The sequence below is a fragment of the Rhinatrema bivittatum genome, chromosome 11 (assembly GCF_901001135.1).
Source record: "Rhinatrema bivittatum chromosome 11, aRhiBiv1.1, whole genome shotgun sequence".
Taxonomy (NCBI): Eukaryota; Metazoa; Chordata; class Amphibia; order Gymnophiona; family Rhinatrematidae; genus Rhinatrema; species Rhinatrema bivittatum.
In genome coordinates, this window is record NC_042625.1 from 23,362,886 (window position 1) to 23,388,058 (window position 25,173).

The window sequence follows — 25,173 nt, forward strand, 5'->3', positions numbered from 1 at the left end:
CATGCAGCCAACTTCTAAAATCTGATTTTCAGATCAGAAGCTACATATCTACCAAACACAGAGGTTCACAACACATGTTAAAGCAGCAGTACACTCTTCGCTGCAAAATTAAAATCTGTAGCGAGCTAGAGATTTGCAAAACCATATTCAAAGAAAGTTCGGCAAGGTTCCCTTTCTAAACAGACCCAGTAAAACTTTAAAAAAAAACAACCAAAAAACAAAACAAAAAAAACATCCTCAAGTTGTAATACAGAATCGGAGAAAATGTGGGCCATCAGATTACAATACTTCTTGGTGCCTCCGATGCCTCTTTGATTTGTTAGGAGTATTTGAAGTGAAGGGCCTATGTCAAGTCAAGGAGGAAGAAGAGGAACCAAAAGAAGCGATGGCCTGTTTTCCAGCAATTTCTCATATCCTTATGTAATAAGTTTATGCCAAAACCCAGCTTTATTAAGTCAATTTTTTCCCTAAACAAAGCTAGCAAAATTGTCATTTGGTAGAATCACACAAACTTTCTACTTTACAAAATTTCTATTTCACAGGAAGAAGGATGCACTGCTGCTTTAGGTCATCTTTTTTTTCCTCCTAGCTATATATTTTTTTTTAAACATCTACTCTTTATGGGAAGCTCTGTTCCACATATCTTCCTTTACATTAACTCAGTAGTAGCTCAAGGAAAATTAGATGTTGCAGTTCTAGCAAAGACAGTTACCAGTAAAGTAACTATATGGCAGGAACCAAGAACCTCATCTTCTTTTCCCTTAAATACCAAATCATTTCTTAACCTAGTCCCTCTGTTCACAGACATTTTTCCATCACCTACGATACCAGTAGTTTTGTGGGCTTTCCCAAATGAAATTCTGTAATTGGCATGGTGTTACTTGTATGATCCATTAGTGGCATACAAAGTAACCTTATCCTGCAAATTATTCTCTATCCTAGTTGCAAAAGAAGTAAACCATCTCTGGATGGTTAGTGAGATCCTAGTTATGAACCAACCAACTTTAGTCAGTGCATTTGTTAAGTTTCTAGTCTTATAAAAATGAACTAATCACAAATCAAGTCTAGTTACTGTATTAGATCCCATGAACTAATTCTTAGGTAACATTACTGCCATTATAAGCTTATAAAAAGTGCATGGGTCCTTCTAGCTTTTGTAGGTATTTTGTTGTGCGCAGACAGCTTTAATAAGGTTATTGGAAGAAATTAGACTGATATGTTTTGAATGAACATCTCAAACCACGGAATAAATGAAAATTCACAGGCATGTCATGAAAAAATACTAATTCTTTATAATACAGTATTGCTTTATAAATATAGATGGAAAAGCTCTTATTACTGGTCTTTGGTGTGTTCAGTGAGGGATAGGTAATTTGCTACTTCCAAATTTTATCTTATGTGATGTGAGGCAAAATGGCTTAAAACATACTGTTTACTTTTGTGCAACTGCATTAACACAAAAGACGGTTAAAATATCAGACCCATCAGGTGACAACTATTACACCACCAGACGAGGAAGCTCGTGACCTAAGATTCCAGACACTGGATCACCAGAGACCTGAAAATTTTTGCATATGGTGACCGGTTTTCAGGGAAAAATGGCACTATTACAGCACCGGCTGACTGGTCCACAAGACAGAGTGTGCCTCTACACTCCTATTACCAAACTAGCAGCAAGGGGGGTGGGGAGCACGAGCGTGAGAAGAGTGAATAAACCCAGGGATTCATTTCTACCAATTTTTCTAAGGGTACTCTTTTCGTATACAGTTTTTCCTTTAATTTAACAAAACCTTTTGAAGTGTGCTATCAAGTAACAGATTAATAATGTAAACACTACTGGACCGCCTCTGATGGGGTCATGTTTGGCTAAGTTCAAAAGCAGCCTGATATGATTTGTCCTCAAACACCACTGTTACTACAAGGGAGACGGGAAATTAACAAGAGATACATCTTCCAGAATAGGGAGAAGTTCAACCAATAAAAAAAAAAGCACATAAGAAAAAAAAAAAAAGACTATGAAATTAACATGCTGCAATATCAATATAGTGCACAAACAGAACTAGACAAAACAGCATCTATCCTTACAAAAAAAAAAATGTAATTAAACTGGATTTGGAAGCAGTCAGGTGCCCCTGCATGAAACACTAACCATTCACATCTACTGTATCCACACATCAGCAACACTATCTGCTGGTCTCGAAAAGTACAAGATTGTTCTGCAGGAGGGCTAATCACTGCACCTACTGGTGTATGCAGGGAGGGAGGGAGGGAAGATGTGGGTAAAATATTCTAAAAGGTCAGCAAGCTGCTTTTGGACCCCCTTCCTCAGTAGATCTTCCCTCTACTGGCACCTACATGGGACAAGTAAGAGCAGCCAGCTAAGCGACCATTAAGGACTAGGAAGGCCACATGTTGGATAGGGGCTGGACAAAAAACCCCCAAAAGACCATAAATATGAAAAACTTAAAAGTAAGCAAACAATTTTCTGCCACTTGCCAATCACCACTTATCCACATTTTATCATAGCACTGATTTGTACCGCCAAGATGCTCTTCTAAAAGAGTTTCACCATTTTGCCAGCTGACGGTATTTAAGGCATTCTGACAAGTCATTTATGGTAATTTCAACTGCATACCAAAATATTATGCCAATTTAGGAATAGTACATCAATTGAGTGTCTCACAAATGAATATTTAACACACTGTAAATGAATTGCCTGTTACAAGCATGATGCCAGATATAGTAAAGTGACATGTACATAGTACATGTTAAACAATTTTAAATAAAATAAAGGTTTAGACATACAGTTATGCAAATATACAGTACTTCACAAACATTTAAAAAAATTGTATACAAGCTGAGGTAACATGACAACAATTATTAAACAGTGAAACCAGTTAGTACATCCCTTTTTAAGGCAACACATTTCCTGGGCCTTACTTGCAAGAAATACCTGATTTTGGGAAAACAAGCTTCTTAATCTTAAAAAGAGACACTGCTATAGTTTCACTGTGTACATATCTAAACATCAAATGTTACCCACTGTTTTATACACATATAAAAACATGGCTTTAGTTCAGGTTTCTCTAGCTGTACAATGTTTCTACCAGCAAACGAATGGGGGAACAAAAGCAAACAGAGAATGGAACTTTACAGCAGCTACCTTGAATATACTTGAAAGCTAGCTGGAAACTATTTGGGAGTAAAAGGTAAATTTCATAATGGCTATTAGGTAAATGTAAACAAAGTTTATTATGAAAACCTCCAAAATGTCAATTATGGATAATGCAAATATTAGAAAATCATTTCAAAATGTATTAGATCTGTACCTACTGCCTGTGAAACTGCATGGGGGTCTTTCCAAGACTCAGGGGAATTGGGCAAACCATACAAACAAAAAATGGCCAAATCTAGAGAAGCTTTTTACCGTGACAATTCCATACAGATTTTCTAGACGCGTTTCATAAAATCTGGATGAGAAAAGGGGACTATCACTTTTCCACATTCAGGTCATCTTTTTGCTTTAAAGTTCACCGTTATTCATGTCAATTTTAGAATTTTTTTTTCTTTAAATAGCAACCAGACAGCTGAAATCTGTCCCACCTGGGAAAGATAAACCACAAAGGAAAAGCTTCAAGTCTTTCATTTTTTTCAGTCTTACTATCTGGCAGGTACTACAAAACTAAATTACTAAACTAGTGGTTCTTACAAGGACCTCAACTGTATCTTAAGTAGAGAGACAAATGGGCTAAACAAATAACTGGCCACTGAAAATAGTTGCAAAGAAAATAAGTGATCCTGCCAGCAGGAAACAGTACATATGAAGGTAGGAAATTTGGGATAATGAGCAAAAAAAACCAAAACTGTCGTAAGTCCATATTTCTCTTAGTCTGTGTATTCAGCTACTATAGAAAGAAGAACAGTGATGTCATCTGGTTTTCCTCCTGAAATGAAAATTTATAAAGCTTTAAGACACAATCAATAAGCTGCTACATTTATACAGAAAAACAGGTACCAACCCCACCAAAAAAGCAGATAACAGGTTTAAAAAGTGTCCTATTAATTTTAAAAGGAAACTACTTTTAAGTCCCATCCCAGGTCATTCCAATGGGAAGCCATGTTTATATTTATTTATGCTTTTTAAGGTGTTTATATATCAGGATTTGTATAGCACCAAAATGTACAGTACCATGCAAAGGTCTTCACACCTGATGTCTAAAATATACAAAACACATTACAGTGGGAATTTAACTGATCTACACAACATATTCTACATTCACCATGAAAGTTCTACAAAAACTCCAAAAGTAATTGCACAGGTCTCCAAATCCCTTGAGGCAATATAGGGTGGAAGCCCCTTTTGCAGAAACAGCAGCCAAAGTCATTTAGGATAAATGTCATAAGAACATATGTCAGACCAAGCACTATCGCGCCCAGCATCCTGCCTCTGACAGCAACCAATCTGGGTTGCAAGTAGCCATCAGATCCCCAATAGTAGATCTATTTCTTGAAACTCACTTGCAGGAATACGGGCTGGCTTTCCCAAGTCTACCTGGCAAATAACAGTTTATAGACTTTTCCTTCAGGAACTCGTCCAATCCTCTTTTGAACCCCGCTATGTTAGTTGTCTTGACCACTTCCCTCTGGTACCAGATTCTATAGCTTTATTATGCACAGAGTGAAAAAAATACTTCCTAGGATTTGTTTTAAATCTGCCAGTTGCTAGTTTCATGGAATGTCCCCTAGTCCTAGTGTTACTTGAAAGGGTAAACCATTCCCTAATGTCTACTAACTTTGCACAACGGGATGATGCAATTTTTGCCCATTCAGGGATCATTTGTGGACTTCAGTCTTCGATTTTGTATTGGACTCAGCTTTGAACTTTGACCTCAGGCACTTGAGGACACTTGCTTGCTTCATGCTGAACTTTTCCATTGGTGCTTTTGCTTGCTCTGTGCTTATTCTACGATCACTATCCCGCTGAAAGGTGGATTTTCTCCCCAATCTCAGGTCTATGGAAAACTGGAGCGGGTTTTCTTCCAGGATCCAAATGTACTTTGCACATCTACCTTTCTCTTGGTCTTCACAAACCACCCTGCCCCCCCCCTTGCTGAAAAGCATCCCACAACATAATGTTGCCACTGGCAAGCTTTACTCTAAGGATCGTATTAGAAGGATGATGTGCTACCTTTGTTTTATGCCATGCATATTGCTTAGCATCAAGACTAAACGTTACGCTTTGGTCTAAGGCAACAAAAAAAAAAATTCTCCCCCATAGGGGCAGTGTCCTCTAAACATCTTTGCAAATGCTATGCAGCACATCATACGGCTTTTCTTCAGCAGAGGCTTCCTTCTTGCCACCCTCCTATACAGGCCATGTTAGTGGAGAAAGCAGAGTTGCTTACCTGTAACAGGTGTTCTCCAAGTACAGCAGGGTGTTAGTCCTCACATGGGTGACATCAGATGGAGCCCAAAGCGGGAAACTTTGACTAGGCACACTGAGCATCCTCAGCATGCCCTATATCATGCGTCCACTCGGGATGCCTCTTCAGCTTCATAACAGAATTGCGATGAAAAATAAAATAAGAGAAACCCAACTCCGCAGGGTGGTGGGCAGGTTTTGTGAGAACTAACATCCTGTTGTATTTGGAGAACACCTGTTACAGGTAAGCAACTCTGCCTTCTCCAAGGACAAGCAGGATGGTAGTTCTCATACATGGGTGAATCCCTAGCTACAGGCTGCTCCCCAACACAAAAGGGGACCGACAGACACCTAAACAAGATGCCAACGGGCACAACACCACCGGTACTGTTGGTAACAGAGGGGGAGAGAGCCTGAACTCAAATAATGGGCCCTAAGTTGGGAGAATTGGGTTCTACACCTCAAACAGGTTCCTGAGAAAAAAAAGACTGGCTGAACCTACTGTTGCGTTGGCCATCCCTATCCAGACAGTAATGTGATATGAATGTGTGAACTCCACGTCGCAGCCTTGCAGATCGCCACCATGGGAACTGCTCGCAAGTGGGCCACAGACGCTGCCATGGCTCTGACAGAATGAGCCTTGATATGACCCTTAAGATGCAGTCCCACCTGGGCATAATAGAAGAAGCAATCTGCTAGCCAACTGGATAGGGTCTGTTTGGCAACAGCAACACCCAACCTATTCTTTTCAAAAGAAAAAAAATTGGGTGGACTGTCTATGGGCTTCTGTCCACTCCAGATAGAAGACTAAGGTTCGCTTGCAGTCTAAACTGTACAGTGCTCATTCGCCTTGGTGCAAATGGGGCCTGGGAAAGAATATTGGCAGGACGACTGACTGGTTAAGATGGAAATCCTTCACCACTTTAGATAGGAACTTAGGCTGCATACGCAAGACCACACCGTCATGACAGAATTCAGTATAAGGTGGATAAGTCACTAAGGCCTGGAGCTCGCTGACCCTGTGCGCTGAAGTGACCACCACCAAAAATATAACCTTCCAGGTCAAGTACTTCAGGTCACAATTGCACAACGGCTCAAAAGGAGCTTTCATTAGCCTAGCTAAAACCATATTGAGGTCTCAAGACATAGCGAGAGACCTTATGGGAAAGCTTCAGCTGAAGCAGACCCCCCATAAAACGTACAACTACAGGATGTACAGAGATGGGCGAACCATCTACACGGAGGTGGTAAGCGCCAATCGCAATAAGATGGAGTCTAATGGAAGCTTTCTTTAAGCCAGCCTCCAATAGGTGTAGAAGGTAATCAAGCAGCTTTTTTGTGGGGCAGGAGAACGGATCTAGGGCCTTCTGCTCACATCACACGGAAAACCTCCTCCACTTCAGTCCGTAGGACTTTCTAGTGAAAGGCTTTCTAGAAGTCACCAGGACCTGAGACATCTTCTGAAAGATCGAGCGGCTGCAGAATTAACCTATCATCCAGGCTGTGACAAGGCCTGGAAGTTGGGATGCTGCAGCCTGCCCTGATCTTCCATAATGAAATGTGGGGAAATCCCCAGACTGATCGGTCTCAGATGGACAACTACAGAAGGAGTGGAAACCAGACCTGTCTCGGGCAATGAGGGACTATGAGAATCATAGTCCCTCTGTCCTTGCGAAGCTTCAAGAGTCTTCACCACTAAGGGAATCAGTGACATCACATACAGAAGACCTGTGCTCCAAGGGCGGGCGAGAGCATTTGAGGCTGGTTTGCTGTCTGTCCTGTGCAAGGAGCAGAACTGAGGCACCTTCCTGTTGCTGGGGGACACGAACAGATCTACGTCCAGGCTTCCACAGAGGTGGAATATCCGATTCACTACCTCCTGGCTCCAGAGACCTCTCTTGGGGTCTGAAGGCTAGACTCAGCCTGCCCGCTACCACATTCTCCGTTCTGGCCAGGTACATAGCCCTGAGCACCATCCCATGGGTCAGGGCCCATGACCAGACATGGACTGCTTGACACAGCAGGTTCAATCCCGTGCCTCACTGCTTGTTGACATACCACATTGCTACTTGATTGTCGGTCTGGATCAGATCAACTTTGTTGGATAGCTGATCTCTGAAAGCCCATAGTACGTACCTGATCGCCCAGAGCTTCAGGAAGTTGATTTGACATGAATGTTCCTAAGCGGACCATAAGCCCCAGGTGCCGAGCCCATCCAATGAGCTCCCCACCCCAGGGTAGATGCATCTGTTAACACAATTTGAGTGGGAAGACTCCAAAATGAGATCCCCTGTCCCAGATTGGAAACTATCCACTACCAGGACAAGGAGTCCAACAGGGATGGGGTGGTTCGGATGCAATCTTGGAGGGTCTGTGTGGCTTGCCACTACTGAGACCTCAGGGTCCTTTGGGCTCTGCACATGTGTAATCATGTCAAGGGAGTAACATGGATGGTCACAGTTATGTGGCCCAGCAACCTCAACATGTGCCAAGCCGATACCTGCTGGCTCTGTTGAACTTCCACTACAATGGCCGCTACTGTGACAGCCCTCTGGTGCAGCACAAAGGCCTTGGCCTAGCAATGTGTAGCAGGGCTCCAATGAAGTCCACTTGAGGTGATGGACTGAGATGGGACTTTAGATAGTTGAGAACAAACCCTAGGGACTAACACCCGAATGGTCAAGTGCATGGACGTGGCTGTCCCTGCCTGAGACGTGCTCAACCAGCCAATCGTACAGATAGGGAAAAGCATGCACTCCCAAGTCTGTGGAGGTACGCCGCCACCACAGCCAGCCATTTTGTGAATACCCATGGGGTGGACATGAGCCCGAAAGAAAACACCTGCTACTGAAGTGTTGTTCCCCCACTACAAACTGGAGATACTTCCTGTGACCATGGAAGATCTCAATGCGGGTGCAAAAGGGGAATAGAGGTGCTTAGGGAAACCATCTTGAATTTTTCTCTTTTTAGAAATTTGTTCAAGGCCCTCAGGTCTAGGATGGGATGAAGTTCTCCTGATTCCAAAGAAAAGAAAGTACTTGGAATAAAATTCCCCGCCCTCTTTGCTGTGATGGAACAGGCTCGTCCGCTCTGGCTATTAAGAGAGAGGAAAGCTCCTCTAGCAGTACTTCCTGATGCACTATGGGTCCCAATACGGGCACAGAGGGCGATTTGGTGGGGACACCCAATAGTTTTAATTGGTAGCCCTGACAGACAACAGACAGAACCCACTGGTCTGAGGGGGGTACCAATGGTACGCAGTGGTACTGGGCCACTGGTTTGCGAAGAACCACAGCCTGCCCCGACTAGGGGTCCATCGCCTCGGGTATGGGCGACTGGCTGATACTTTCTGCGTCCCAGTCAAAACCCCGCCCCTGAGTTTGACTGAGGAACCAGCTGGAGCTTGGGAGCTCCCTGCTGCCTGAGACGGGATTGAAAGAGCGGAGGATAGTACTTTCTTTGGCAAAAGGAGGACTTCCTTGGGCCCTGCCTTGATGGCCTCCTAGAAGAGGACAGGTCCAGAGCGCTGGCAGAGAGTTGCTGGAGGGTCTCATGATGGTCCCGAAGTTGGGCCACAACTTCCCTCACCCTATATCAAAAAAGATTCTCTTGAACAAGGCACGTCAGTGAGTCGTTCCTGTACCTCCAGTTGGAGATCAGAGGCCCACAACCATGCCATTCTACAGGTGCTGATTCCTGCTGCAGAGACTCGCGATGCCATCTCGAAAACATCATAGGTCACACGGACCTAGTGTTTTCCACACTACAAACCCTTGCGCACCAGTGACAGGAGGGTGTCTTGTTGCTAAAGCAGCTGCTCAGCCACCTCCTGGCACCTGCTTCCAGATGTCCTGCATATATTGGCTCATGTAGAGCTAGTAGGTAGAGATGCAGAAAATAAGCATAGTGCCTTGGAATACCTTCCTCCCAAGAGCGGCCATCATTCTGTGGTCCTTCCCCAGGGGCTCCAAGAAGTGGGTCCAAGAGTGCTTGGCCCTCAAGGGTGGATTTGACACAGACTGGTGGGGCAGCTGACACTTATCAAATCTGACAGCCTTCTGGACTAGGTAAACCCAGTCTGCCTTCTTAGTGACAGGAATCACAGAGGGAGTGTTCCCAAATCCTTAGCAGCAACTCCAAAAGGATCTTGTGTACCGGATCGCTACGGTCTCCTTAGGAGCCTCTACAAATCTCAAGCATCTTGGGTCTGGCATCCTCCTTCAACAGCTGGAACGGGATGGCCTCTGCGATCAATCTCACAAAATCTGTGAAGGTTAAGTACTCAGGAGACTTCCTTCGCTCCTCTGGAGGAGAATGGTTTGATAGAAGACCATCCAGGTCCTCTGAGGAAGACTCAGTCTGATCATTCCCCTCACCCAGGGGGTCACAGGAACCCTCATCCTCACTGTATGTCACAGGGGATGGGGCCGTAGGTGCTCGGCCAACGTCCAGATATGCAGGCACCAATGGGATGAGGGGGGGGGGGGCTTTAAGACTTGGTGATCCTGCCAGCCTTGGTGGAGCTTCCTCCTCAGAGGAACCAGTGACGGCCACCACAACAGGAGGCTGCAGCCCCAGTGCCCCAAACACTGGTGCCTGCCCAGGAACAGACGCCAGCTAGATCAGTAAGGCACCGATGAACACATTGTGCTTCGCCAGCTGCAGTATGAGAAAGGGCGGTTCCAACTCCAGTGCTGTCTGTGCCACTGGCCCATGGCCCTGCAGGCTTATTCCACTGCCAGCTGGACTCTATGCTCCAGCTCCTCCTCAAACGCTGCCAATGCCAACATCAACTGGAAGGAAGAAGAGGTGGCCAGATCTTCCTCAGACCCTTGAGGGAGATCAGCAACTGGCACCAGGACTGGTGGAGCCCGCCATGGACCTTGGGCTTTGATGGAATGCTGGCGCTCTTCACTACAGAGCTGCTTTGGGGGCATTGCGACAAAAGCCGGTTCTTCCCTATGCCCAGAACTGTGCATCAACGGAGACCAGTGCCAATGTTTTTTCATCTTCCCACAATGCTTGACAGAACAGATAAAAAAAAAAAAAAGTTGCAAAAACATGAAAAAATTTTCCACTAGGCCAAAAAGTCAAAAGTTTTAAGAGCTCAACCAACCATGAGGCACACAGCTCCGTGGAAAAGAAGAGACTGAACAGGGACCCGCATGGATACATGGTATAGGGCATGCTGAGCATGCTCAGTGTACCTAGTCAAAGTTTCTAGAAACTTTGACAAAAGTTTTCTGCATCGGGCTCCATCTGCTGTTACCCATGTGTGAGGACTACCATTCTCCTGTTTGCCCTTGGAGAATTCTTGAAACTATTGAATAATCAATTTTCCTCAATAGTCAGAGACTTTCAAACATGGTGAAGTTTTATAGCCTTCCCCTAATCCATACCTCTGAACAATATGATCCCTGAGCTCTTTTGGTAGTTTCTTGCTCAGCATGTTTTGGCCTTTACTCTAAAGTCGCTTCATACAACAGAAACAGTTTGATCCTTCATCCAGGAGAATTTGAATCAGCTTAACTTAGATGACTGGACACAGGTGGGTCTATTTATCGGTCTTGTTAAAGGCAAACACAGAAAAAACGGCAGAAGACGACCAATAGGCCCATCCAGTCTGCCCAGCAAGCTTTCACACTTATTTTCTCATACTTATCTGTTACTCCGATCGCTGAGTTCAGGGCCCTTATTGGTAGCTTTTTGATTCTAATTTCCTTCCACCCCCGCCATTGATGCAGAGAGCAGTGTTGGAGCTGTACTAAAGTGAAGTATAAGGCTTAATGTTTGAGGGTAGTAACCATCGTATCGAGCAAGTTACCCCGATGTTTGTATACTCATACTGCTCAGATCAATGCCTTGTTATATGATGGCTGGATGTAAATCCTATTTCTTCATTCCCCCTGCCGTTGAAGTAGTGATCTGTGCTGGATATGCATTCAAAGTGAAGTATCAGGCTTAATTTGTTAGGGGTAGTAACTGCTGCAATAAGCAAGCTACTCCCAAGCTTGTTTACCCAGACTGTGCAATTCAGTCTTTTGTCTGAATATAAATCCTCTTTTCTTCATTCCCCTCTCATTGAAGCAGTGAGCTGCACAGAATATGCTTTCCAAGTGAAACAACAGGCTTAAATTGGTTCGGGGTAGTAGCCGCCACAACAAGCACGCTACTCCCATGCTTATTTGTTTACCCAGACTGTGCTACCTTGTTGGTTGTTGCCTGAATGCAAATCCTCTTTTCCACATTTCCTCTTGCCGTTGAAGCATAGAGTAATGTTGGAGTCTCATTAACCATGTGAATGTTTATTGAATAAGGGTATTAATCATCAAGTAGTAGCCGTCATTCCCGCAAGTCACCCCCATACCTCTTCTCTTCATTCCCATCCTCCAGGCTTTATGGATCCAGTGTTTATCCTATGCCCCTTTGAAATCCTTCACAGTTTTGGTCTGCACAACTTCCTCCGGAAGGGCGGTTCCAGGCATCCACCCACCCTCTCCGTGAAGAAATACTTGCTGACATTGGTTCTGAGTGTTCCTCCCTGGAGTTTTAAATTGTGACCCCTGGTTTGTCGTTGACTTTGGATCATTAAAACCTTTCAAGTATCTAAACATCTGTATCATATCACCCCTGCTCCTCCTTTCCTCCAGGGTATACATATTTAGATTCTTCAGTCTCTCCTCAAGTCATTCAATGAAGACCATCCACCTTTTTGGTCGCCCTTCTCTCGACCGCCTCCATCCTGTCTCTGTCCATTCAGAGATACGGTCTCCAGAAATGAGCACAGTACTCCAAGTGAGGCCTCACCAAGGACCTGTACAAGGGTATAATTACTTCCCTTTTCTTACTCAAAATTAGTCTCTCTATGCAGCCCACCATCTTCTGGCTTTAGCTATCGCCTTGTCACACTGTTTCGCCGACTTCAAATCGTTAGATACTATCACCCTCAGGTCTCTCTCCTACTCAGTGCACATCAGACCTTCACCCCCCCCATCGAATACAATTCTTATCAGATTTCCACAGCCCATATGCATGACTATGCACTTCTTGGCATTGAATCTCAGCTGCCATAACTTTGACAAGTCTTCAAGCTTCCTTAAATCCTGTCTCATTCTCTCCACTCCTTCCGGCGTGTCCACTCTGTTGCAGATCTTAGTATCATCCACAAATAGATAAACCTTACCTTCTATCCCGTCCGCGATGTCGCTCACAAAGATATTGAACAGGACCGGTCCCAACACCGACCCTTGCGGCACTCCGCTCATCACTGCTTTCTTTAGAGTAAGTTCCATTTACCATAACACTGTCTTCTGTCCTTCAACCAGTTTGCTATCCAGGCCACCACCCTTGGCACTCACACCCAAGCTTCTAGTTTTATTCACAAGCCTCCTATGCAGGACCATAGCAATTTTTTGTACCAGAGCTAATTTGGGTTTGCTATGAACATAAGAAATTGCCATGCTGGGTCAGACCAAGGGTCCATCAAACCCAGCATCCTGTTTCCAACAGAGGCCAAACCAGGCCTCAAGAACCTGGCAATTACCCAAACACTAAGAAGATCCCATGCTACTGATGCAATTAATAGCAGTGGCTATTCCCTAAGTAAACTTGATTAATAGCCATTAATGGACTTCTCCTCCAAGAACTTATCCAAACCTTTTTTGAACTCAGCTACACTAACTGCACTAACCACCATCCTTTGGCAACAAATTCCAGAGCTTTACTGTGCGTTGAGAGAAAAAGAATTTTCTCCGATTAATCTTAAATGTGCTACTTGCTAACTTCATGGAATGCTCCCTAGACCTTCTATTATTCGAAAGTGTAAATAAATGATTCACGTCAACTCGTTCTAGACCTCTCATGATCTTAAAGACCTCTATCATATCCCCCCTCAGCCGTCTCTTCTCCAAGCTGAACAGTCCTAACCTCTTCAGTCTTTCCTCATAGGGGACCTGTTCCATCCCCTTTATCATTTGGACAAAAGGGTGTGAAAACGTATGCAAGACATTCTTAAATGCTTTTGGAATATTTCTGCAATTGTTCTTTCAGGAAGCAAGTGTAGAGTAGGCTGTGTAGATCTGTGACAAACTCCCACTTCAATGCATTTTGATTTGGTTTTTTTTTTTTAGACAGCAGAACATGAAAAGTGTACAAGGGCATGAAGACTTGCAGGGCACTGTATGCAGTGCTGTACACATACATACTGGACAGTCCCTGTTACAGCTGTAACCTATTTTGAGTGCTAACAGAGAAACATGTTAAACACATTAAATACATACCTCTTACATTCAAACCATTGTCACATGCAAACTGTGCAAAAGGGGACATGTAATTGGGGTCATAGGCCAGCTCATGAGCTTGTTCGGCTATGCTCCGGGCAGTCTGCTGTACACTCTCATAGTTTGAATTCTAAATAAAAGAAAAAGAAAATACACAATTCCAGTGGCCAAGAAATCTTACTTCATTTATGGTCTTCATGTGAAGTAATTTATAAGTCAAATTAGAAAGAGCAAAAGAAGTTTCAGTTGGATTATTGAAACTTATTAATGTGGTTATTAAAGGATGTGCATGAGGCTCAAGAGCTGTAATTATTTTACAGTATAAAAACAAAGATTTTTAAAGACTTCTAAAATAAAATAAAGTTAGTTGCATTTGAATATATCCTCCTCAAAATCAGCCTGTCAGATTCTAGTACCTTCCATTTTACAAACACAATTATGAAGGGCCAAAAAAACAAACCCCAAAACTAATTAAGACAGGGTCAATTAACAGAAATCCTTCTTGGTCTTCAAACTAGCTGCCTACTTCCTAGCCAAGCTCATTGAGAGAAGCATGAAAATCTCTTTCAGTGTTTTCAGTTTTCACTGCCTTACTCAAATATTGTGCAGAGGTAAAACTCTTAATCAGTTGAATCCATTTCCCCCCTTCCCCAATTACCTTTAATTTTTTTAGCTCCTGAAGGATCATGTAGTCTGGCATATTGTCAAAAAGGCCATCCGTTGCTGTCAGAATAATGTCTCCTAGCTGAACATCAAAAGAACTGCTGTCCGCAGCATCAGGGCTAGGAGGAAAACGACAGTGTCACAGGACTTCACTACCATGTTATGCATATCATTCCTCGGTAATATGACAACCTCAATGTAACTGGCAGAGGTATTGCAGAAACCTACGATTTTCAGTTGGGGGGGGGGGGGGGGGGGGGGAGAAAAGCATTCAACCAGGCCCATCCGGTGGCCCAAGTGGGTTGGGGATGTTGTAGAGGCAGTATTCACAGCACACACACACACCCCCCGGGGGGGCGGAACGAGTCACGGTCATGCTGAAAGGTTCTGGAAAGGGCACTGGTGCTTGGCCCCCTGACCAAAGGCTGTCAGTTACAATAACCAGATTAGGCAATAATTGGAGTGGGGGAGAAATCTCCCCAGTTAGCTGTGAATGAAGGTTCCATGGTGCCAGATCCCTGCCCTAGTTATTACTGAGCTGGAAGTACAAAAAGAAGCAGGAGGAAACTGAGGGCCTATCTTTATCCTTTCTATAGTTCTCTATGCAAATCACAGCCCACATGTAATAGCTTATGGGTAGCAAATTAAAGCTTTTTTATAGCTTTCTGAAGAACTCACAACATGAGTCATTTTCTTGGACCCAGTGCTTAAAAATAAATCCTGTCTGAGCATTACTGACACCTTCCAATCTCTTCTGCAAAAGTGCAGCCAAAAAAATGCTTAGATGTTTTTTGTTCTTTCATATTTTATTTGTAGTGTGAAACTACAAATGATTGCTGTATGTTAATCAGTTAAAAATTGGCTCTATATTCTAAAACCAAACAGCCTTTCAATGGAACAATAGCTGCGTCCTTAAATCACAGTATTTGGTGAGATCTTCAATGAAAGCTTGATATCTGGCCTCTGCTGTATTTGTTTTAGATTTTTGTAACAAACAGGGGTGCAAGTCCAATGCCCAGGTTGCTATTGCGATACATTTTTGTGCCTTCTCGTGTGCTTCTGCCGCGATTGGCTGCCATTGGACAGAACAGGCTTTCATCCTAACACACCCATCAAGGAGTCTGTAGTTGGCAGAACACCAACCTTCTTCTGGGATACAGTACACAGTGTGCTGCTGGCAGCCATTGCTGGCTGTGACTGAAACATGAGCACTAATCACATGCTTGGGGCCTCTGCACTCAAAAAATACTCACTACCTCACACGCAAAGGGAATGGAAATGTATTCTCAAAGTGTGTCCATGTGGAGATAAAGCATTAACCCAGGCATGCTATGAACTGGACGAAGCTAAAATATAATTCTATAATTGTTCTATGCCAATACACGGTAGCTCTTTAGCCTTTCTATATTAATGCAGAGAAATAGCAAGAATTGAAAAATGCACTACATGCAAAAATTAAAAGGGGTTATGGGATCTCTCGCCATAAAATGAATCACAGCTGCACATTTTAATTGCCTACAAAAACCCACTTTGGTTGCCCTGAATGTTTTGGATTATGGATGCTAATCGAATCTGGATTAGGAATTTGCAGTGCTGCAAATATCAGTAGACTATTTTTGTGGCATCCCCAACCTTTCAGCTACATCTGCATAAAAGCTCTCCCCATACCTGTCACTTAAAACTGCTCCCTCTGCCTCAGGGGGCGCGATGGACAGCTGGAATGGAGTGTTGAAGTAATGCTGCTGCTCATCGGAGCGGTGGACCACCTCACCTCCTCGCACTACCAGGAAGCCAGAATCCCCCAGGTTTGCTGTATGCAACCGATGACTTGTTCTATCCAGAACTACCAGGCAGGCTGTGCTGCTCCCTAAAGAGAAAACCATCCCGCAGTTAGACATGGTAAATTTGTACATGCACCTCACTACATGACCCCCCTTCTGTAACAGAGCGGGATACCCTTACATTACAACTACTACAGGGGTGACAGACTTCAATCCTCAAGGTCTGGTTTTTAGGATATCCATAATGAATATGCATGAAATGATTTGCATACAAGGGGAACAAGTGCATACAAATCTCCTGCATATTCACTGTAGAGATCCTGAAAACTTGGCCTGTTTGTGGCTCTCAAGGACCAGAGTTGGCCGCCCCGAACTACTTCTAATGCTTTTTAATGTGATTTTACTTGTGAAGCAGAAAGCTTTTACTTGTTAGGAAAACTCTCTCGTTTGGCTGAGAAACCAAAAAAAACCCAAAAAGGTGCAAAACTAAATGTCAGACCAACTCCCCACACCAGCACCACAACTACAGTTAAATTAATGATCACCAACATATTAGGGAATGTGAATCTCTCAGAGACCTGCAATGAATTTCTCTCATCCATCTGAAATAAAATGTCACACTTCTTATTGAGAACAGCATACTCCTTTACAATTTTCTAAACTAAACAAAAGCCTCCAAATCCATGTTGTCCCACCTTGTAGGACCAAGTGGCTCTTTAAACACACACATCATATTATGTACCAGTTTCACTGGAATTGACTGATTCTGCATAAGCTATGGAACTCTATAAATCAAAGACACAGGCTTCTCTACAAAATCTCAGAGAGATTATCAGGACAAAGAATCCTGGACACATGTTATTTCCAAGTGTTTTAAATGGTTAATACTTAAAAAAGCCAAGAAGTTCAGCTGATTCTGAACAGCAGCAGTATTTCAATCTGTAACACAAATGATCAGCAGAACTGAAATGCTTTCCATGGGTCCACATAGAAAGTTAAAGATTATTTTCTCCTCAGTTAAGAGCTTAAACTTCCAACCCAGAAATCCCTAGACAGGACCTGCAAAGAATGAAAGGGCTAGCAGCAGCAAGCCTCAAAGAAATCCAAGAAAAGAACATTAATAGGTATACTGCATAGAGATGTGAATCGTTTTCCATATCGTCTTAACGATAGAAATCGTGTGGCAGGAGAAGAAAATCGTGTTTAACACGATTATTTCGTTGAAAAATCGTTAAAAATCGTTTTTTCCGATTAGTGCGCACTAATCGGAAAAAACGATTTTTCAACGCACTAGTTAGTGCGCACTAGTTAGTGCGCACTAACTCGAGTTAGTGCGCACTAACTCAAAATGATACAAATAGACACTTTCCAGGTCACTGAAGGTCAGTTAGGAATGAATGTGTGTTCCTATTGGCTGGCAGCCCTCTTATCTATTGATGTTACCAAGGTTACCACTGAGGTGATGGTTGGGGGGATGGGAAATGGAACTGGAAACTCATGAACACCAGCAGAAAATGAAACAAAGTGTTCCCACTTCCCAGGTCAGTAAAGGTCACTTAGGAATGAATATGTATTCCTATTGGCTGGCTGTGCTCTTATCTATTGATGTTACCAAGGTTACCACTGAGGTAATGTTTGGGGGGATGTGAAATGGAAACAGTTGGAAGCTTGACATGTGATGATCAGCACTCACGTGACTAGAACTTTTTTGTTTATTATTTTTGTTAGCAGACACGTGCATGTTGAATTTGCCAATCACTGTGCATTTTAGAAAGGTGGTCCTGACTGGAACTGTACACAGTTCAAATATATGTAATTGATTGTTGGTAAGTGTATTTTTTAAGTAGCCACACTGGCACAAGTATGTTTACTTTTCCTCCTACTTAACTCACTAGCTCAGCTTTGTAAGAAGGGCTTCTCTGCTTGAGTGAGGGTCAGGCAGCTCCCCCCTGTCTGTGAAGCCAGCCTCTCACTAGTAATGCAGGGAGGGAGCTGTCTCAGACTTCACCATCCTCCCCCCCCCCTCACCCACACACCATTCACTAGCTGGGACATGGGGGAAGTCAGGAGTGAGGGTCAGGCAGCTCCCCCCTGTCTGTGAAGCCAGCCTCTCACTAGTAATGCAGGGAGGGAGCTGTCTCAGACTTAACCATCCTCCTCCCCCCCCCCCCTCACCCACACACCATTCACTAGCTGGGACATGGGGGAAGTCAGGAGTGAGGGTCAGGCAGCTCCCCCCTGTCTGTGAAGCCAGCCTCTCACTAGTAATGCAGGGAGGGAGCTGTCTCAGACTTCACCATCCTCCCCCCCCCCCCCTCACCCACACACCATTCACTAGCTGGGACATGGGGGAAGTCAGGAGTGAGGGTCAGGCAGCTCCCCCCTGTCTGTGAAGCCAGCCTCTCACTAGTAATGCAGGGAGGGAGCTGTCTCAGACTTCACCATCCTCCCCCCCCCCCTCACCCACACACCATTCACTAGCTGGGACATGGGGGAAGTCAGGAGTGAGGGTCAGGCAGCTTCCCCCTGTCTGTGAAGCCAGCCTCTCACTAGTAATGCAGGGAGGGAGCTATCTCAGACTGGTATCAGGGTTAGGGCACTGTGTGCAGGAAGATCACAACACTCCTGGTATTAATAGGGATAGGGCACTGTAAGAGATGACTGTAGTAGATTGAATAAAGATCTGATGTTTCTGCTCTCCTCACACCAAACAAAAACAACACACAAGCAGAGAAGCCCTTCTTACAAAGCTGAGCTAGTGAGTTAAGTAGGAGGAAAAGTAAACATACTTGTGCCAGTGTGGCTACTTAAAAAATACACTTACCAACAATCAATTACATATATTTGAACTGTGTACAGTTCCAGCCAGGACCACCTTTCTAAAATGCACAGTGATTGGCAAATTCAACATGCACTAGCATTTCAGGTGCCTGCTAACAAAAATAATAAACAAACAAGTTCTAGTCAAGTGAGTGCTGATCATTACATTACTTTTTTTGTCAAGCTTCCAACTGTTTCCATTTCACATCCCCCCAACCATTACCTCAGTGTTAGCCTTGGTAACATCAATAGATAAGAGCACAGCCAGCCAATAGGAATACATACATACATATTCATTCCTAAGTGACCTTTACTGACCTGGGAAGTGTGAACACTTTGTTTCATTTTCTGTTGGTGTTCGTTAGTTTCCAGTTCCATTTCCCATCCCCCCAACCATCACCTCAGTGGTAACCTTGGTAACATCAATAGATAAGAGGGCAGCCAGCCAATAGGAACACATATTCATTCCTAACTGACCTTCAGTGACCTGGAAAGTGTTTATTTGTATCATTTTCAGTTAGTGCGCACTAACGGGGAGTTAGTGCGCACTAACGGGGAGTTAGTGCGCACTAACGGGGAGTTAGTGCGCACTAACGGGGAGTTAGTGCGCACTAACGGGGAGTTAGTGCGCACTAACGGGGAGTTAGTGCGCACTAACGGGGAGTTAGTGCGCACTAACGGGGAGTTAGTGCGCACTAACGGGGAGTTAGTGCGCACTAACGGGGAGTTAGTGCGCACTAACGGGGAGTTAGTGCGCACTAACGGGGAGTTAGTGCGCACTAACGGGGAGTTAGTGCGCACTAACGGGGAGTTAGTGCGCACTAACACGATTTAACGATTTTTAACGATAAATCGTTAGAATTTCTATTGTATCGTGTTCTATAACGATTTAAGACGATATTAACATTATCGGACGATAATTTTAATCGTTGAAAAACGATTCACATCCCTAATACTGCACTATATTTTACTGCTATAGACCTGAGGATAGCATTTCCGCCTTGCTGACTATTTACCAGTTTGGTCTATAACACCTCATTGGCTTATAAGGCAATAACTGTGTCCCTTTGGCATGTCACCATGGGAACTAACCAATGCGTAGCTCTCATTAACAATACACCTATAAGGATTTGATCCACTAACAGCACATAATCTTAATACCAGGTTCATAATTCTATTAAAAATGTGATTTGGCTTTGAAGTTAACACCTTTTTATTTTGATAAACCTGTACAGTGAACATATATACAGGTGGCCAAAATTTGATGTAACATATTCCTCACTTGCCAAACTGCTTTAACAACTCCCAAGATCTGGAATGAAGTTCCTTTACTCATGAGCCAGAAACCAAACTACAAGAAAATTATTCCTTACCTGCTAATTTTCGTTCCTGTAGTACCAAGGATCAGTCCAGACGGTGGGTTATGTCCCCCGTCCAGCAGATGGAATCAGACAAGGCTTCGGAGGGTGCTGATATATTAACCAGTGCACCCTCTGCAAGAGCTCAGTATAGAGTATATCAAAGCCAGAATAATAACTTACAAAGGATGGATCAAGTTTCCCCAACCATAACAGAACATAAACTAAGGCAACTTGTGCCATAACTAACTTGCAGAAAGAACCGTGAAACAGTCTCATAAGACGAGAACAACGTGTTTCAGAATGAGTAGAGTAGATCGAGCAGGAAAGACCCTAGAAACCCAGCAATCAATGAGGTGGGTGTCTGGACTGATCCTTGGTACTACAGGAACGAAAATTAGCAGGTAAGGAATAATTTTCTTTTCCCTGTAAGTACCAGGATCAGTCCAGACGGTGGGATGTACCAAAGCTTCCCTACACCGGGTGGGCCCTTGAAAGCCTTGCTTGAATGACCTGGTCGCCAAAGTGTCTGGAGGTGGACGACGGGAGGTGCAGTCGATAATGTCACGCAAAGGTGTGCAAAGACTTCCAAGTTGCCGCCTGGAAAATCTCTTGGGAGGAGATGGACTGTACCTCGGCCCAGGAAGCTGCTTGTGAGCGAAGAGAATGGGCTTTGACGCCCAGCGGAGGAGTCCAACCCGCACCTATGTATGCTGATGCTATGGCTTCCTTAAGCCATCTCGCAATCATCGTCTTCGAGGCCTGGGACCCCTTCCTCGGCCCCGACCACAGAACAAACAAATGGTCTGAGACTCTGATGTCGTTAGTGACCTCCAAGTAGCGAATTAGAGTGCGTTTGATGTCCAGGAAACAAAGAGATCTCAGTTAGTCAGCTGTGAAGGACGGGAGCTCTACCGTCTGGTTCAGGTGGAAAGTCGAGACGACCTTGGGTAGAAATGAGGGAACTGTACGTAGAGACACACCGGTGTCCGTGAAACGGAGGTAGGGTTCCCGGCAAGAGAGCGCTTGAAGTTCCGAGATGTGGCGTGCGGAACAAATGGCCACCAGAAAGACTGTCTTGAGCGTGAGATCCTTGATGGTGGCGTTGCGCTGAGGCTCGAAGGGAGGACCTGCCAGAGTGCTAAGGACCAAATTAAGGCTCCAAGAAGGGCACGGATCCCTCACCAGGGGCCGTAGGTGCTTTGCTCCCTTGAGAAAACGGCCGATATCAGGCTGTACCAAGAGCGAAGGATGATCTGCGTACTGAATGAGCGAACCCAGAGCGGCCACTTGGACTCATAAGGAATTGTAGGAGAGACCTTTGTCCAGTCCGTCTTGAAGGAACGCCAGGATCTGAGGAACAGAGGCCCTTATGGGATGAGTACCATGCGCTGTGCACCACGCCTCAAAGACCTTCCAGACCCTCACGTAAGCGACAGACGTCGAAGTTTTGCGGGCCTTGAGGAGAGTCGAGACTACTGCCTCAGGATATCCTTTGCGCCTGAGGCGGCGCCGTTCAAAAGCCAGGCCGCAAGACAGAAGCGTTCTGCCCGATCGAAAAATACTGGTCCCTGATGGAGCAATCAATGAAGATGGCCCAACCGAAGTGGGCTGTCCACTGCTAGATGGAGTAGATCTGCGAACCAGAGGCGATGTGGCCATTCGGGAGCCACCAGAATGACGGGCCCCCGATGGAGCTCTATTCTCTGGATGACCTTGTCCACTAGAGGCCATGGGGGAAAAACAGAGTAGAAGGTGGTGCGGCCAAGGGAACACTAGAGCGTCTACTCCTTCCGCCCTGCGCTCCCGCCTGCGGCTGAAGAATCGTGATGCTTTGGTGTTGAGAGACGTCACCATCAGGTCCAGGCGAGGTGGCCCCAGCAATGAATGAGAAGTTGTATTGCTTCGGAGAGAGACCACTCTCCGGGGTCCAATTGCTGACAACTCAGATAGTCTGCCTGAATGTTGTCTATGCCTGCAATGTGTAAAGCGGCCAGACGCGCTAGGTGCTTCTCCGCCCACGCCATGAGGCGTGCTGTCTCGAGCGATATGTGCCAGCTCCTCGTGCCTACCTGTCGGTTGATATACGCTACGGTGGTCGCGTTGTCTGAGAGGATCCTTACCGCCCGATTCCGCACCAAGGGTAGGAAGTGTATTAGGGCCAGGCGCACTGCTCTTGTTTCCAGCCGATTGAGCGGTCAGGTTGCTTGTGCCTTCATCCACTGCCCCTGCGCTGAGCTCCGGTCGCATACTGCCCCCCCCCCAACCGGATAGGCTGGCATCGGTGGTGACCACCACCCAATCCGGTACCTCGAGAGAAATGCCTTGGGCCAGATGTCGTGGGTCCAACCACCAACTCAAGCTGTCCTTGGCGAACTGGGAGAGAGGGTGTACAAGCTGGTAGTCCTGCGAGACTAGTTTCCAGCGAGAGAGCAGAACCGTTTGTAGAGGATGGAGGTGTGCAAAGGCCCATGGAACGAGGTCGATCGTGGAGGCCATAGAGCCCAAGAGCTGTAGATAGTCCCAGGACAAGGGCGCTGGTAACGCAGTAAAGCATTGTATCTGCTCCCAGAGGGACTGGACCTTGTCCTGGCGTAGGAAGACCTTGCCCTGAAGCGTATCGAAACGTGCTCCCAAGAAGTCCAAGTACTGTGAAGGGATGAGGGAGCTCTTGGCGAAGTTCACCACCCATCCCAGGGAACGAAGGAGTCGGACGACCCTGGTGACCGCAGACTGCTCCTGCGCAAAGGACTTCGCTCAAATAAGCCAGTCGTCCAGGTAGGGGTGAACTAGGATCCCCTCACGTCTCAGGGCTGCCGCCACTACCACCATGATCTTTGTGAACATCCGCGGGGCGGTCTCCAACCCGAAGGGGAGAGCCTGGAACTGAAAGTGCTGATTCAAGATTTTGAAGCGAAGGAACCTCTGGTGGGCCTTGAGGATGGGGAAGTGGAGATAGGCCTCTGTCAGATCGAGAGAGGCAAGGAATTCCCCCTGATGTACTGCCGCAATCACGGAGCGCAGCGTCTCCATGTGGAAATGGAGGACCCTTAGAGACTTGTTGACCTCCTTGAGATCCAGGATTGGGCAATAAGACCCGTCCTCTGCAAGAGCTCAGTATCTCTCTGACTCCAGCAGATAGGGGAACCTGACGCTTCCCCTGCATGAAGACTAGTTCCTTCAATTGTTTTCTTTCTCTCTGTGTGTTCTGTTAAGGTAGGATCAAGTTTATTAAAAAAAAAAAAAGTAAAGGGAGGTTGGAAAGTTTGTGTGGCTTGCAGGCAGGGCTGCTCCAGTCACTTCTCTTCTCCCCCCCCCCCCCCCTTCTTCCTCTTCTTTGGGGTAAGTGGGCCTCTTAAATTTGTTTCTGATATTTTTCCCTTTTCAGCTTAGGTGCTGTGTTTGGGGTGGTGGAAGCTGGTGGTGCCAGCCTCTCCCCACTTTGCCGCCCGCGGCCCCGAGACGCTCATTCCCCGGGGCCGCTGCAGCAGGGAGGTGAGATTCCTCTGCTGCCTATCCGGGGCACTCAGGGATATTTATTTATTTATTTAGCTATTTTCTATACCGGCTTTCACGACCAGGGGTCACATCAAACCGGTTTACATTGAACAGTTTGTGCATTAAAACATAGAACTGGAACAACTAACTGGTGCAGAAAATACAGTTACAATGAACAGGGAATTATACAACTGGGAGAGTGGGAAGAAGAAGAAGAAGAGAGTATAACAATTAATAGAAATGCATTTACAATGGATCTTTACAAAATATGTAACTTAAAGACCCAGACTGAGAGCAGTCCTGGTCTGGAGTAGGTGGTGGATGATTAAGACTTTATAGTGGAGTTATGAGATGATGCGAACTCTGACAAAGTAATTAAGGGATAATATTAACATGGGTTAATCTAAGATCGGAAAGGCTTCTCTGAAAAGCCAGGTTTTTAGTCTTTTTCTAAAAGTTAGTAAGCATGTTTCCTGGCGCAGCTCTACTGGGATAGAGTTCCATAGGCGTGGTCCTGCTGTTGATGGTGCTCTGTCTTCAAGTGATTTGTGTTTGAAGGCTTTGGCGTGTGGAACCTGTAATGTTTCTTTATAGCAATTCCTGGATGGTCTGACTGTGGAGTGTTTTTCCAGGGGGATTTGTAGATTTAATGGTGCGATATGATGGATGACTTTGAAGATGGAAGTTATGGACTTATACATTATTCTGTATTGAATAGGTAGCCAGTGAAGGGCTATCAGGATCGGGGTTATGTGGTCGATTCTCCTAGAGTTGGTCAGAATTCTGGCAGCTGTGTTCTGCACCATTTGTAGCGGTTTTGTATGAGAAGCTGGAAGGCCTAGTAGAATGGAATTACAATAGTCCTAGTCCTAGTCCTAGTAGAATGGAATTACAATAGTCCAGCTTGGAAAATATCCCGCTCCCCATGGCGATTCTACCATCGATCGGGGCCCCCCCCCGGCCGCCTGCGAGCATGCAGCGGCCGTCCCGCTGCTCGGCCTGTGGCGAGCCGGGGTCGAGGATTTCCAGAGAGGGCATTTGTTCTAGGATTTCCAGAGAGGGCATTTTACTTCGTCGTACCCGTCCTTTTTGGGTACGACGAAGTAAATTGAATAATGGCCCAAGTCCACCTCTCCAAAGGGGACGGGAGAGATGGCCCCGAGGCTCTGCAGTCTGTCCAGGGTCTGTCGTACCACCAGTCTCTTGTGGCTGGAACCGCAGGGAGAGAAGAGAAATCTGTCCCTTGGGAGGCGGGAAAACTCCAATGCGAGGCCGTTCCTTTAAGATGTCTAGGACCCACTGGTCCGAGGTGATGTGGACCCACTCCTCGTAGCGAGAGATTCATCCCCCGA

General features: G+C 45.3%; 1 protein-coding gene across 1 annotated transcript in view; it reads right to left on the reverse strand.

Annotated features, from left to right (window-relative positions):
- Positions 1–605: 605 nt before the first annotated feature.
- The window catches only part of PPTC7 (PTC7 protein phosphatase homolog), a 55,962-nt gene continuing 31,394 nt past the window's right edge, over positions 606–25,173 (reverse strand). Inside the window, exons 3-6 of the mRNA XM_029619215.1 lie at positions 16,033–16,231; positions 14,360–14,483; positions 13,702–13,831; positions 606–3,944 (exon numbers count right to left, since the gene is read on the reverse strand). Of these exons, the coding sequence (XP_029475075.1) occupies positions 3,886–3,944; positions 13,702–13,831; positions 14,360–14,483; positions 16,033–16,231 (512 nt within the window). The 3' untranslated portion in view covers positions 606–3,885. The remainder of the gene's footprint in view (positions 3,945–13,701; positions 13,832–14,359; positions 14,484–16,032; positions 16,232–25,173) is intronic.